Genomic DNA, 16,276 nt, shown 5'->3' on the forward strand with positions numbered 1-16,276 from the left:
TTACAGGGCAGGGTGGCGTCTCCTTTACAAGTTTACTATCTGCTATTTACTTCAATTCTTCAGATAAGAAGCATAAAGAAGCAATCGAATTTACGAAGCAAGCAATTACTTCAGTTCTTCAGATAAAGAAGCAAACATATGGGCGTCTATCAGAAACGCGTCTATAACGCGTCTGTAACGCGTCTATAACGCGTCTGTTATACCGGTTATACGCGTAAACGCGTATATAACGCGTCATCAGAGACGATGAACAAATAAAGGCCTATCACGCTTCGTTTTTTTTAAAACTAATTTAACACCTTCCGGCGTCGAGTTCCTGACACTACATCATGTATTTTGGTGTCAGAGCAGGAGAGCCAGATAATTGCGCTGTGGAAGGCTGTGTTATTAATGGAGCGCTGCGGAGGGATGATAACATTCCTGCCACTGTTTTTCTCCGGGGAACTCTGTTCCGAAAAGAACAACGGGGGGCGATGAAAATATTCGACGGTGAAAGAATTTCATAAGGAAATTGACGAAGTGTCATTTTTAATGTCTTCCTCAGTTAAATGACTGATGCTGTTTTTTAGTTTCAAACCACACTGAGGTGAACAAATTATATAAAAAAATGCTTCGGCTTTATCACTCCTTTATCCTTTCATCACTGGTTTGCTTTAGCGGCCGACTCGAAACCAGTGAACGGGGCAACTCAATTAAGCCGAAATATTTGGTTTTTAATATGTTTTTCACCTCGGAGTCGCCCGAAACTAAAAAAGTAACATAATTTCAAAAACGACTCCCTACAGCACTACTTTCCCAAATATATTTACTGTTTATTGACCAGAAAAAAAAACGCTTCGTATAAAACCCCAGTTTTACCGTTTTTTCATAACATCAGAGAAAAGTAATGCTTTTCGGCAGTTGCACATCTTTCAATTTCAAAATCTAATGTTGCCACTAGAGGTTGGGTAAATGTCGTTCCACGGAAAAAAACTGAATAAATGCCATTCCATACTGCAGTTCAGTCTTGGTGGATGTCGCTCCAAGTAGACATCAACAGGCTGATCCAGCCGGGACCTTAGCAGCGCCGATCGTGTACCCAACAACCCGAGCCCCCATCCTCCCCAGGCCGTGGGGGGACTTCCAGCACTCTGGCGACGGTAAGGTACTGCCGCCCGGTGTGCCGCAGGGGCACACTCCTGGCGCACTGCGCCGCCAGTGCCGCTCTCAGATCCGGATCAACGACCACTCGACGCCCGGCTTCAAAGGAGTAGCACAGCGATGATATGGCGGCCACCTCATTACTGGTCACGCTGAGAGCAGGTTTTCGAGTGTGCCGGTTTCGAGTGTCCTGGTTTCGAGTGTTCCAGTCCCAGAACCTACTCACTATTCATTTCGTTGCCTTGACCCTCGTCCTTTGGTGAGTAGTACGGTTGTCAGAAACACCCGGAATACTGAGAAAGTGGGGGACTTTACGCCGCTGGATTCAGAGTCGAGCTCCATATTTTGTGAGGACCAAAGACTAATTGGAGCTCGCATCTCGCCTCCTTAGGTGGTTGAGCCTGAATAACATCTGTGCTGGTCAATTACTTCAAATGCCGGCCAAGTTTTGAGCCCGGGTCAGAATAAAGAAAATATGATTCTGTTTTTGGGCAGAACTGCTGTCTTTTCTTCTGTATCACGCATACACGAGCTTACGTCTCCGGTACGTAAAGGGATGAGAAATAATTAAACAATCATTTAATGATATGTTCATCAGAGATCAGGGAAATTCCTTAGGGGAGAGTGGGGAAAGATGCCCAGGGTTTTACTATGTCATATATTATTCGAAAATGACGATCGGAAAGCAAAAACTTGGAGTTTCAACGGAAGCCGACATCATTTTTCTCCAAAAATATCACACTCTCGTGCCTGAAATATGATAACTTTTTTTGCTATTAAGCATTTTCCTGAAGAAGTGAAAGGGGGCATCTTACCCCACAGAGTGGGAAAGACGCCCCCTGGCGTTGGGGAAGATGCCCCCTGCACTATAAGTGACATAAATGGGCACGTGAATCGCCTGAACGAATCAGTAGTCCCTTCGAGCCTGCAGTAGACACCAAACGTCCTCGTAAGGGCCCTCAAAAGTGGTCGTAAGGGGCTTCAGAGGTCATCGTTAGGGCCATCATAGTCCAGCGCGGCCAAACAAGCCTCCGTGGTGGCGTTCGGAGACCACTTTGGGGCCCTTATAGGTCTTCGTGATGCTTGAGGGCCCTCGAGCCCATCGTGGGGACCTCACATGCCAGCGCGGCCCGTGGAGCCAACGTGGGAGCCCTCAAAGAATGTCGTGAGGGACCCTGGAGCCAATAATGGGGCCCACAGAGGCCGTCGTGAGGGCTCTCAGAGTCAGATGCCGCCCAAAAAGTCGCTGTGTGGGCCGAGAGACCGGCATGGGGAGCACCCGACCGTACTGGACTCTCAATAGTCCCAGATCGGCTTTTGTCTCTCATCACAAGCATATAATAAATGATTTGACGGGCTGCTTGAAGGACAGCCTACGGATTTAGGGGGGCGTCTTTCCCCATCAAGACAGGGGGCATCTTACCCCAAGGTACCGAAGTAACATTAAATCAGTACAATTTGTTAGCCATAAAACTACACCCTGAAACAAACTGTTTGGGACAGAGTACACGCATGTTAATGTATCACGACTATAGCAAGGGACGCAAAAATTATCTACCTTCTTTGATATTTTCAATGTTTTGACACCAAAATATTTTTTGAAAGCAGCAAATAAAAAACATGCATTTACCATTCAGCCGTTGCCAAACTGAGCTTCGCAAATTTTTGTGCAGTTAACAAGGCAGGCTTCCGCTTTACGCTAAGAACATTAATTTCCGGGCTCGATTCTTTGTTTCGCCGCTAGAGGGGGTGGGACGTCTTTCCCACCCTGGGCATCTTACCCCACTCTCCCCTACAATCACCTTACAATTGAAAGGTTTCATTTGCATGAAAGCACATTTGCCAACCAGTTGGCAGTTACAGTTGCTTGCTCATTTTTGGACAGAACTACCATTCGGCCGGTGGCTCGCACTTCACGGAGTTGTGAACTGCTGACAGACCAGTGGCCGATGGTCAAGGGCGACATTCAACACACACTGTTTCTCGGCCCGCGCGCGAGCCTCGCCTCACAAAAACCCTCGCAGGGCGACGACGCCGCGGATTTCATCAAAGTTTCGGGAGGGTTTCCAGTCTGGTCACGTACCCGAAAACATCGTCCGACCGGGAAAACAATGACGTTAACTGCGCTCCTGTCGCGAAGCCAGCCAAAGAAGCCACTTCCAATGTACTTTCGGCAGTCATCAAACGAAATGTAATTACCGTGGCCTCGTACTTTAAAAAGAACGCAGAATCCCACCTTAAACATCTGCTGAGTTACACTCAAGCATAACTAGTTTCCATCGTGGTACGCCTACATAACGCGACATTTACGAAGACTTAAAAATAGTGCTTAATATGAACCTTCATCTAAAAGACAGATCAAACATCCCTTCTATCACGACTTTGCTTTAGAAGCTCATGTTTCACTTTCATATCCCAGATGGCACAACCTTTGCCAGTAAAGCTCGCACAGACCCGTGTTCTGTCCGCCATACCCAGCAGCGCGAGCCGCCGCGCCGACTGGTCCGGCGCGTCCCCAGCCCACCAATAGGGCTTCTCCCCTCCGGCGGGTCATTACGGGTCATCGGACACCCCGGCTACTGGTACTGGAGAGGAGCCGAACAGAGTATTACGCAACGGGCCGGTGCGTCGCACGTGTCGGTTTTTGCGCGTCGTGATGGCGCCCGTGTCAATACTGTGTTACGTCGTCACTGTGGTGTAACCGTCAAAACGAGGCACCTGTATACAACCATGTAGTGGGTGTCCATCGACAGCACTAACACCTATACATTCTTACCATCAACGTGAGGGGTTACCTCCCTTCCCTCACCCAAGGTAGGTTTTATCGACACTCGAACCTCAGCCAGACTCAGGACTCAATATAGTTCCGTACGTTGAACACATGTCAACTACACACAAACCCAGGTAGTTCCCCGCCCGTAGAAAGTGATGGTCTGATCAAATCACTCTATGCCCCCAACACGCACGCCCAAGGCCATCGCCTGACCCCACGCACCTCAGAAGATTGGAGTGCCACGACCCGATGGATGGCCTCGATTCAGTGTGCAATCCCCAGGATGGCACAGGTAATGCTTTCAGAAAGGTGCGTGAGCTGCTCATTGGCCGACACATTAGATAAATGTGTGTGTAGCGAGCGTGAAGGGCATTAAATAGTTCCACGTTGGATATATTGGCCGAGGTTTATAACACGGATTTCATTTACAGAAAGTGACCAAAACTACGAAGGGGTTTCTGTACATGCGAAAAAGCGAAAGCTCAATATCAGGAAAGTTCACAACTATCTACACTGGTCAAAAATGATAACTGACTAGTGAGCGCTACAATTTGGGTCTGGTCCGTCAGCAGCTTGCCACGCCATATCTATATTATAAATCCTAAAAAGTCCGCCGTCGGGGTTACGCCCAAAAACGCTTATTGTGGCGCCGTCGATTGACGCAACAGGGTGAAATTTTCACGGCTCGTGGGTCACGTCATTCAACAGGTCGTATTAAATTTTGGGCACGATGCGGCCGGGGGTGCGCCCGTGGCGCGTGCTCACGTGGTGTGCCATAGGGTTAACACTAGAATCGGCAACAGACTATTGCTCGGGAACGGTAAGGGCTACGGGGGTGAAATTTTCGCTGCAAGTCGGACGCGTGCACTCAATTGTCGTATTAAATTTTCGAGGGTGTGGGTTCAGCGGTGTGCACGTGGTGCGGCCGCGACCGGCGCCGAGCAAAACGCACGTGCTTTAGGCTCAGTTGTTCGCTTGCAAGACTGAGTGAAAAGCATCAGAGCCGGCAGGTCATTGACCTTTGACAACGAAGGCCGACACAAGGCACCGCTCGCCAAGGGGATTCGCCAGTAAATACAATTAATTTGTTTTTGCAATATCTCAGCCGTTTCTGGGCCGATTTAGCTGAAACTTGGATTGTCGGTGGTAGTGTAGGGTAGGGTAGGATAGGGTAGGGGTAGGGTAGGGTAGGGTAGGGTAGGGTAGGGTAGGGTAGGGTAGGGTAGTGTTGGGTAGGGGTAGGGTAGGGTAGGGTAGGGTAGGGTATGGTAGGGTAGGGTAGGGTAGTGTAAGGGTAGGGTAGGGTAGGGTAGTGTAGTGTAGTGTAGGGTAGTGTAGGGTAGGGTAGTGTAGTGTAGGGTAGGGTAGTGTAGTGTAGGAGTAGGGTAGGGTAGGTTAGGGTAGTGTAGGGTAGGGTAGGGTAGGGTAGGGTAGGGTGAGGGTAGGGCAGGGTAGTGTAAGGGTAGGGTAGGGTAGGGACTAGGGTAGGGTAGGGTAGGGTAGGGACTAGGGTAGGGTAGGGTAGGGTAGGGTAGTAGGGTAGGGTATGGTAGGGCAGGGTAGGGTAGTGTAGGGTAGAGTTAGGTAGGGTAGAGTTAGGTAGGGTAGGGTAGGGTAGGGTAGGGTAGTAGGGTGGGGAATGGTAGGGTAGGGTAGGGTAGGGTAGGGTAGGGTAGGGTAGGGTAGGGTAGGGTAGTAGGGTAGGGTAGAGCAGGGTAGGGTAGGGTAGTAGGGTAGGGTAGGGTAGTAGGGTAGGGTAGGGTAGGGTAGGGTAGGGTAGGGTAGGGTAGGGTAGGGTTGAGTTCAAAAAGGGCCCAACATACAAAACACTTGAACACCCCGCAACTATCACCATCCCTTACAGTTCATTTAAAAACAGCTACCCAAATCTACCCAAATAATACAGCTAAAAATACAAGTCAATCACCCAAAGTAATGCACCCGTAACAGAACATAAATCAAAACATACAGTTATCTCGTAAACCTGTACCTCTATAGTCTATAAATCCTAAAAAGTCCGCCGCCCACGCCGCCGTCGGGGTTACTCCCAAAAAGGCTTATTGCGGCGCCGTCGATTGACGCAGGATGGTGAGATTTTCACCACTCGTGGGTCACGTCATTCAACAGGTCGTATTAAATTTTGGGCACGATTCGGCCGGGGGTGCGCCCGTGGCGCGTGCTCATGTGCGCCATAGGGTTAACATTAGAATCGGCAAAAACAGGCTATTGCTCGGGAACGGTAAGGGCTACGGGGGTGAAATTTTCACGCCAAGTCGATCGCGTGCACTCATTTGTCGTAATAAATTTTCGACGGTGTGGGTTCAGCGGTGTGCACGTGGTGGGGCCGCGGCCGGTGCCGAGCAAAACGCTCGTGCTTTAGGCTCAGTTGTTCACTTAAAAACCTGAGTGAAAAGCATCAGAGCCGGCAGGTCATTGACCTTTGACAACGAAAGCCGACACAAGGCACCGCTCGCCAGGGGGATTCGCCAGTAAATACAATTGATTTGTTTTTGCAATATCTCAGCCGTTTCTGGGCCGATTTAGCTGAAACTTGGACTGTCGGTGGTAGTGTAGTGTAGGGTAGGGTAGGTAGGGTAGGGTAGGGTAGGGTAGGGTAGGGTAGGGTAGGGTAGGGTAGGGGATTGTAGGGTAGGGTAGGGTGGGGTAGGGTAGGGTAGGGTAGGGTAGGGTAGGGTAGGGGTAGGGTAGGGTAGAGTAGGGTAGAGAAGGGTAGGGTAGGGTAGGGTAGGGGTAGGGGTAGGGTAGGGTAGTGTAGGAGTAGGGTAGGGTAGGGTAGGGTAGGGTAGGGGTAGTGTAGGGGTAGGGGTAGGGTAGGGTAGGGGTAGGTTAGAGTAGGGTAGGGTAGGAGTAGGGGTAGGGTAGGGGTAGGGTAGTGGTAGGGTACGGTAGGGTAGGGTAGGGTAGGGTAGGGGTAGGGTAGTGTAGGGTTAGGGGTAGTGTAGGGTAAGGGTAGGGTAGTGTAGGGGCAGGTTTGGGGTAGGATAGGGTAGGGTAGGGGTAGGGTAGGGTAGGGTAGGGTAGGGGTAGGGTAGGGTAGGGTAGGGTTGTGTAAGGGTAGGGTAGGGTAGGGTAGGGTAGGGTAGGGTAGTGTAGGGGTAGGGTAGGGTAGGGTAGGGTAGGGTAGGGTAGGGTAGGGTAGGGGTAGGGTAGGGTAGGGGCAGGGTAGGGTATGGTAGGGTAGTGTAGGGTAGGTTAGGGTAGTGTAGGGGTAGGGGTAGGGTAGGTTAGGGTAGGGTAGGGTTGAATTGAGTAACATCCTAACTTACAAAGGGCTCGAACAACTCGCATGCATCACCATCATACTTTATAGTTTAATTAAAAGCAGTTACCCAGTTCTACACAAATAATACCAACAAAAATGCAAGTTTCTACACCCAAACTAATGCATCCGTTAATCATACATATCAAAACATACAGTTATCGCGTAAACCTGTACCTCTAGTCTATCTATATTATAAATCCTAAAAAGTCCGCCGTCGGGGTTACGCCCAAAAAGGCTTATTGCGGCGCCGTCGATTGACGCAGGAGGGTGAAATTTTTGCCACTCGTGGGTCGCGTCATTCAACAGGTCGTATTAAATTTTGGGCACGATGCGGCCGGGGGTGCGCCCGTGGCGCGTGCTCACGTGGTGTGCCATAGGGTTTACACTAGAATCGGCAACAGGCTATTGCTCGGGAACGGTAAGGGCTACGGGGCTGAAATTTTCGCTGTAAGTCGGACGCGTGCACTCAATTGTCGTATAAAATTTTCGAGGGGGTGGGTTCAGCGGTGTGCACGTGGTGCGGCCGCGACCGGCGCCGAGCAGAAGGCACGTGCTTTAGGCTCAGTTGTTCGCTTAGAAAACTGAGTGAAAAGCATCAGAGCCGGGAGGTCGTTGACCTTTGACAACGAAGGCCGACACAAGGCACCCCTCGCCAAGGGGACTCGCCAGTAAATACGATGAATTTGTTTTTGCAATATCTCAGCCGTTTCTGGGCCGATTTAGCTGAAACTTGGACTGTCGGTGGTAGTGTAGGGTAGTGTAGTGTAGGGTAGGGTAGTGTAGGGGTAGGGTAGGGTAATGTAGGGGTAGGGTAGGGTATGGTAGGGTAGGGTAGGGTAGGGTAGGGTAGGTTAGGGTAGGTTAGGGTAGGATAGGGTAGGGTAGGGTAGGGTAGGTTAGGGTAGTGTAGGGTAGGGTATGGTAGGGTAGGGTAGGTTAGGGTAGTGTAGGGTAGGGCAGGGTAGGGTAGGGTAGGGTAGGGAAGGGCAGGGTAGGGTAGGGACTAGGGTAGGGTATGGTAGGGTAGGGTAGGGTAGAGTTAGGTAGGGTAGAGTTAGGTAGGGTAGGGTATGGTAGGGTAGGTAGGGTAGGTAGGGTAGGGTAGGTAGGGTAGGGTAGGGGTAGGGGTAGGGGAAGGGGTAGGGTAGGGTAGGGTAGGGTAGGGTAGTGTAGGAGTAGGGTAGGGTAGGGTAGGGTAGTGTAGGGGTAGGGTAGGGTAGGGTAGGGTAGTGTAGTGTAAGGGTAGGGTAGGATAGGGTAGGGTAGGGTAGGGTAGGGTAGGGTAGGGTAGGGTAGGGTAGGGTAGGGACTAGGGTAGGGTAGGATAGGGTAGGGTAGGATAGGGTAGGGTAGGATAGGGTAGGGTAGGATAGGGTAGGGTAGAGTAGGGTAGGGTAGGGTAGTAGGGTAGGGTAGGGTAAGGTAGGGTAGTAGGGTAGGATAGGATAGTAGGGTAGGGTAGAGTAGGGTAGGGTAGTAGGGTAGGGTAGGGGTAGGGTTGTGTTCAAAAAGGGCCCAACATACAAAACACTTGAACACTCCGCAACTATCACCATCCCTTACAGTTCAATTAAAAACAGCTACCCAAATCTACCCAAATAATACAGCTAAAATACAAGTCAATCACCCAAACGAATGCACCCGTAACATAACATAACTCAAAACATACAGTTATCGCGTAAACCTGTACCTCTAGTTTTTGATAACTTCTAAAGTTTCTACGCTTCCGTTCCGGTATCTATCGGCTTGGCTCCTCCCAAGCGGAAATTTCATTTCTCCGATAACAAAAGCACATGAGATTTGGTACGTGCCAATTCACATTCAAATCGGATATGGCCTTGGAGCAATCATTCAGAATCCCTCATGTCTGAGGACCTTTGAAAATGCAATCAGAATATGATAAAGGAAAGTGGCAGTACCAAGAAAATACCAAAGTAATGAAGTCAAAGTCATCGTCCGCGCCGGTAGCGTTCCAAGAACAGTACCTTAATGAATTTCAGTGGTGGCCCATTACCATCAAACTCACAAAGCTTTCAGGTAAAGTAACCAACTTCAAAATTCTCTTCTCAACAGATAAATAATGTAATTAGACGGGGACCAGGATGGGCGTCAGGGAGAGCCTGGCCAGTTGACCCCACTCCCAGTGGGAAAGAACACCGAAAACTTCGGTCGTCTGCCACGTGCCCGCTGACCGGCCACGGCGCCCGGTCACACGGGGACGGCCAAACAAAGAGTGCAGCCTCCCATAGGCCAGACTAGGCGATCTCGGGTGGACACGTCACATTTTGCCGATGTTACCAAAATAAATCGACCCGTGGGACATTATGACGCTGGACATTATGCCGCTGACAGATACGAATTGTGGGCCAGTACGGCACTGTCAGACAATCCGTGGACCAATACACTGACAGAGCCAAACAATGGACCGTGGGCCAGTACGACACTGACAGGTGTGAAGTGGTTAAAGGGACACTCCCACCTTAACATTAGTTTTGAGTTGAGATAGCCAAATTGGTGGCCATGGCCTGCAAATACCGGTTTGGGCACTCACAACATCGACAAATGCTTTAATTCGGAGATATGGAATTTCAAACTTGCAGTTTTCGGATTCTAAGGGGCTAGTGCATTGGTATGCCCCCTTAGAATTTGTGACGTCAGCGGAGATCTAACGATTTTTAAATCTTTTACCAAAACGTTTGGTAGCACGCGGTGGTATATGCTGCTTTGCGCGCAACAAATGCCGCACTTTCAAATAAAGTCGCTAGGAACAGCGGAGATCCCAAAAAGTAAACAAAAGTAAAAGTCTAATATCTTGAAAACCGGTGAATATTTTTCGATGAAATTTGGTAGATATTCGTTTTCGCTCTTTCTGAACCGAGCGACATCACTTTCGTGCCAATTCATTAACTTTTTTGAAGGTGGGAGGGTCCCTTTAACCATCACGACAGTGACGGAGACGACCCATGGGCTACTGCGAAAATGACAGACGTCCCGTGGTTAAGTACGACATTGTCAGACGACTCATGTGAGTTATGGCATTACGCTACTGACAAGACGACCCGTGGTCCCTTTTGAAACTGAAAGGGACGCTCAGTACGCCCAGTCCAACATCCCGATCCAGCGTGGCCAGTGCGCCTCTCACCTCAAATTTGGGCTCCACGGGAAACTGGAAGGTGAGGCCGCGGAAGTTGAGCAGAAACAGGTGTCGCTCTCGATCGTAGATGCCCGGGTGGGTGGCCCCGAACGTCTGGTCCACCTGCTGTATAGATGGCGCCACCTCCGTGGAGCTGAACACACAGCCCCTGCCGGCGGGGAGGGAGAGAGTTGGTACAGGTGGCTCTGTGAGACTCAGGTGAACGGTAGGGTGATGGGGTTGACAAGGAGAAAGTCGGGTAATTGTGATGCTATGTTGCCGCCCACACAAGTGTTTGATGAACAGCACACCGCACAGGTGCATCGTAGACGAGGAGTAGTAAAGGACAAAAGACGAGGAATGCCTTAATAGAGATGATGGCTCTAGAGAATCACTGTAATTACGGCCAAATTGGCCAATGGGGCCAAGTGTGAATACATGGGCGTTGTAAACATACAGCAGCAAAGCGAATACCAATTTAGGACAAAACATCTGTTTCTCTGACGCACGTAGAAACCGTGCAAAATGTGAACAGAACCGAACTCCGGTCACAAAAACGGCGCACGAATTCGTCGTAAAAAGCGAAGTTCAATGTCAGAGGTGATTGCGTCACACGCTGCCTGGCGCGTCACAATCGTACAACGCAATAGGCGACGGTGGGTGAGTGGCGACACAAACGCCAAACAGAGAGATAATAAGTACGGCACGTTATACACGATCGGACGGGACATGGGACCCGCGGGACAGCGTCGCTCTAAACGTCCGTCGCATAAAGACTATTGCGGCCTGGCTGACCTGTGACTGAGATGGATGCCGACTATGTCACTGTTTCAATGAGTTACTTATCTATCGACTTTATTGACTTTTTAACTGACACTGACTTTTTTACCGACTTTTAATGACTACAAACATTACAATGGGATAATTCGACTGGAATTACGTGACCTTGAAACTTGAAAGTCTATTGAACATGGATTCAGTAAAATGAAGAATAGATACTGAAGTTTCAGGTTCCATGGTTTTTAAAAGAAACAGAAATAAGCAGACGACAGTTAAGGGCGTAACCCATTACATTCTAACGGTAAAAAGTGACAGAGTGCACGGAGCGCTGGCAGAGCGCAGTATGATAACGGTAATTGTCTCAGCAATCACGGCACCGACCCATTATAATTTCTAGTATTATCTTACCCGTATTTGAGCCGGAGCTTGCTCAAGTTGTACACTTCGATGACCTGGGAACAAAGAGTCAGGGTTTCAGGTCTACAGGCCACAGTAGATATCCCCAATCATCTTTCACAAGAAAAAACTAAAATAAGATCGGTCCAACACAATAGATATATCTTCGTCATTCTGTTTTTACTCATCGGTTCCTGAGATCCCGGGCCGTGACGGTCGGGCACTCCGAGTAAAAAATGCATACAAAAAGAGTATAAGTTAATTTCGCAACGTCATCCACCTCTCCGGCGACAAGGCCATACGGGCACATTTTACCCCAACGAGACGGGACTGATAAAGGCGAAGCCACGTCTCCGGCACCTGTTGCCGTCGGTTTCAGTATTTTGGCGCAAGTGGCTCAATTTAATCCCCCGCATCGACCCGCCTTGCCTATGACCTAGTTTAACCTGCAGCTAGGCTGCTTTGTTATTCACGTCATTTTACGTTACCTAGAATGGGGTGTCGGCAAACATGTATTCGTCTCGACCAGATGATTTCCGACAGCGTCAAAATAGGGTGGGTGTAAAGGTGTAAATACGCACAATACATTGTGACATTGCGCAATTACTGACAGTTAACGTCCGCCAAACTTCAGACAGTGCCACCAAACCTTATTTACACTTACACTTTGTGAAATTGGACGATGCTCTGCCTGCCTCAACTCGACAACCAAACCCCCAGGCGGCTCGGCCACGACCCAAGACCCGGTCATCCACCGCAGCGCCCGACAAAACACACTGGCAGCCGTCAGCGGGCCTTGAACGGGTGCAGCCAACCACCGGCCTTGACAGAGATGGGCGAGCGGGCGAGCGGCGCGCTGCCAAGACACAGCCGCCGCACGCACAGTCCGATCGGGGGGGGGGGGGGGGAGGGGGCTGCATGACCACAAACGGCCCGAGTGACGGATCGCGGTGCAGATAACACAGACACATACATACGGTAGCGTGACCGGTTTACGCTCGAGCATAGGCACGGGGACGGGGGGGCAGTGGGGGGCAGCTTCCCACCCCCCAACTCTGGGGCCGTGGGGGGCGGTGCCCCCACAACTTTGAGACGGAATGCTGTACTTTTTTTGCAAATAATTTCTTTTTTGTTGAAAAAGCCAAAGGATAAAAAATAAGTGGCCTAAAACCAGTGAGAAAACTAGATTTGGGGGTACCCTAGGTTGATCTCTATTATGGTGTGCCCCCTAGTCTGAAAGTAGTTCCCGCGCCCCTGCCGGCTCGAGTGCGTGACGATGGTACGTTGGTGGGTGGCTTGGCTAGCAAGAATTCATTACAAAAATGCCAATCCCTTCAGTCAGGTGTCAACTGCTATAGAACTTTTAACACCTACTAATGAGCTGTGATAGCAAATCAACTGACAAACGACGAGTAGCGCGGTTTAAGAAATAGAACCTTGGGATTAATGATGGACCCGAAAATTTCCCCAATGTATGTCCCACGGCAGCAGGCAAGCAATATCCATTTGGATACCAGACTCTTATCGATATCTATATTTTAGGGTTTTGTCGTCACCTTCGCTCGAATATAGCGAGCGAGCACCGGCGCGGCGGCTGCTTGATATGATATTCCTCGAATTTCAAATTAGTCATCAGATATCGATATCAACAGTCAGGCATCGAGGCATCACATAATAAACCATATTTTCCTTCCCCATGAACGTAACTATTTACCCACATATTGACAGAAACCAGAATACTGACAGGAATAAAGTACACATAAGGGGATTCACAAAATAAAATAGTGGAAAATTTGATGAAAGCTCAGATTTACCTTGAGCCGCTGGCCAACAGGATCAAAAAGTAGGCGGATGCCATCATTGGTCATATTGATGACCAAGTCATGATCCAGCGGGTTCTGAAACAGAAACGGTATGTTAACCCACGCACTTGTAGGGGAGGGGTGGGGTCGGGCGGCCCCCCCCCTCGGTTTTTCGCGAATAACTCGCGCAAAAAGCAGCCGATCGCGACGAAACTTTCAGTACCATCGATTAACCAATTTTACACATACGCTCGAAATTTCATGACCCTGACCCAAATGACCTTTGAGACCTGTGCTCTTTTTCTCGAGACCATGTTAGGCCAGAATCGCGATTCCGCGTACATGTCGGCTCATTATCCGTGCGTTTGTAGTCTTTTTGAGGTGTTCAGCGTTCAAACATGTGAAATGATGTTGGGTTGGTCCCATGCGTTATGGTGGGTGTCAAGGTCACGTGAAGGTCAGGTCAGGTCAATGACCTTTGATGACCTTGATTCACTTTTTCGATTTCTACATGTTTCTTGGCTAGTTTTTGGAGATTATTTCGAACCTAGCAACTATTTGAACATTTACGAAGCACCTAGCTTTGGTGCCTTCTTAACATGTTACGAACTGTTATCTGTTATCAACTACTGTCAGTGGTAGTTGATACCTATTATGAATACCTGGCAGGACCTCTAATGGTTGACCTGACCTGAGCTGACCTGACCAGACATGGCCTAAATGCATAAAGACATCATCTGTGTTCAAACCTAACATGAAATTCGTGATCAGCACCCCGAAAAACCCCTTCACAACCTCACTTTAAAAAGTTCTGACAGGCTCCGATTTTCCCGACTTTTGGGTCATTGACCTGTCCTGGAAGGTCAACCAATGACCTAGGACCTTAAAATTGGGTATCATCGGCTTCCTCTCGTCACGATCAGCACGCTCGTTTTTTTCCGCGAAGCTCTAGCTCGATCAGGGGCGAAACGGCAAGGGGGGGATCCAACGGACCCCTATACGTTTGCGGCCGGCAAAACACCAATACGGGCGAGGGTTAGAATAAAAACATTGTTGACAGGCTCCTTATCCAATAACCACACTAGAAACTTGTGTTTCCACTGATATACAAACCCATTCATTTGTAACACCTGAACACTAACACAGCTACAGCTAAATTTTTCTCCAAAATTTTGTTGGAATAGGGGAACACCATGGAACACTGTCCTTCATTATCTATTCATACCAAGCAATCACATGGGATTGAGGAGACTCATACTTACTGTATCACTGTAGCTTATGTGAACATCCCTTATCACTCCAACCTGTTGCTGAATAATGTTAACAGCTTGTGAGAAGTGCATGCCTGAAAGAAAAGGAGCACATTTTAATCAGCTTCATCCCTAGTGTATCCCTATAAGCATTGGTTCATTTGGTTCATCCCTCAACATTTTTTTCTTTGCTTGTTAATAGAAAAAGGTAATTTATGTTTCTGACACAAAGTAAGACTTTGTTATCATATGGATAATTAGAAAGTAGTCAACTGAAACATTACATAATCAAGTAACTTTATATGTTCTTTTTATAGAATGACAGCTGTACACTGTACAGCCTCTTTTCAAAGCTTGTAATCAGGGTCATTTCAAGTTGGGAGTCACATTCCACTACTGCTTGTTCAAACCAGTACCAGAATTTCTACCTGTATCTATGTCTCCTTTGGACAATATTTCTATGATGAAAAAAATTAAAACTGTTTCTTTGCCACTGCTGGCATGCAGTGTGTCAAGTTTTTACAAGTCATTAATATTAAAACAGTTTTATGGGAGAAATGAGGCTATATCTGCAGATACAGGTTGCAGCTGACCATAGCTTCTTTCATGAGCTAATTTGGAGCATATTTATTGAATTATGCTTACATTCTGAAATCAACTCTAAAAGCAAACTAATGACAAAGATCAACATTGAGAAACTGAAGCATATTATTTAGGCTTGCATGCACTTTCTCTGCTAACAAGGATGAATGCCAGGATTTGTCTACTTCTGTAACTTCTGTAATTTGTGCACAATCAATAAAGATAAACTTACAGATTATGCTATCTTGATCTAGCCTGAGCCTAAGTCAAAGTCAAGTTAGTCAAGATAAATTTGCAAATATTTTTTTGGGACTGGTTTAAAGCACTGAACCAAGCAAACCATCAAAGCTAAGCACAAAAAAGTGAGAACCTCCACAGCTTGATTAATGTTATGCCACACCAACACAAGTTAAGTGCTTTGGTTGTTTATTGGAGCTTTAGGGCGCGCCGACTACTGGGGTCATTTTGCGCCCCTATACTTTATGCTGTGGTTGTCTTTGCTCCCAAATATTGATCAATGTCGATCTCTATCAATAGAAGCTGTGTTATAATAGAAACAAATGATAGGCATTCCTAAGCATCCAGCCTTATCAACCGCGCCTTGTCATTGTCATGCATGGCTCACGAGTCCCAGGCTAAAACCGTGGTGACAGGCTTGAGCTGTGGCTGAACAAGGGTGGAACTTGTCTATTTCATATCCTAATCTAAGAAGCAGATAAACCATAATAAGTAACGAGCACAAGAGGAACATGAAAAATATGTGCATTGACTTACCCAGAATGAACTCCCATTGTTCATGCGACAAACTGCTCTCAGGGACCACTTCCAAGTCAAGCATTCTTGAATAATTAATGCACAAGAATGTTTGATACACAAATAAGCAATGAAACTATAAGTATGCTTCAGAAATATGTTCTCACGCAGCAAAAATCGCACTACCCTTTGTCCCGTAGCCTTCAACTTCCAGTGATCCCAAAATGAAAACAAAACAAAGTAGTCCGTCGTGATGCGTCGTTTGCTGTCAAGGGGCTACTACATTTTCTGTTGATGACGTCATTGCAATATTAATATATTTTTTTGACACTAAATTGATCAATATCTGTTAATAAAAATACTTTTTTTGCCATTTCTTTTTGT

General features: G+C 48.0%; 1 protein-coding gene across 2 annotated transcripts in view; it reads right to left on the reverse strand.

Moving 5' to 3' along the window:
- The window catches only part of LOC122386607 (PHAF1 protein CG7083-like), a 32,191-nt gene extending 15,953 nt beyond the window's left edge, over positions 1-16,238 (reverse strand). The window contains exons 1-5 of one of the 2 annotated variants that reach the window (XM_043375942.1): positions 15,914-16,238; positions 14,570-14,652; positions 13,320-13,403; positions 11,518-11,561; positions 10,339-10,498 (exon numbers count right to left, since the gene is read on the reverse strand). In XM_043375942.1, the coding sequence (XP_043231877.1) occupies positions 10,339-10,498; positions 11,518-11,561; positions 13,320-13,403; positions 14,570-14,652; positions 15,914-15,977 (435 nt within the window). In that variant the 5' untranslated portion in view covers positions 15,978-16,238. The remainder of the gene's footprint in view (positions 1-10,338; positions 10,499-11,517; positions 11,562-13,319; positions 13,404-14,569; positions 14,653-15,913) is intronic. The other variant, XM_043375943.1, reaches the window with a different exon arrangement.
- Positions 16,239-16,276: the final 38 nt, after the last annotated feature.

Source organism: Amphibalanus amphitrite, unplaced genomic scaffold, assembly GCF_019059575.1.
Source record: "Amphibalanus amphitrite isolate SeventyFive unplaced genomic scaffold, NRLGWU_Aamphi_draft 000257F_arrow, whole genome shotgun sequence".
In the NCBI taxonomy this organism is placed as follows: domain Eukaryota; kingdom Metazoa; phylum Arthropoda; class Thecostraca; order Balanomorpha; family Balanidae; genus Amphibalanus; species Amphibalanus amphitrite.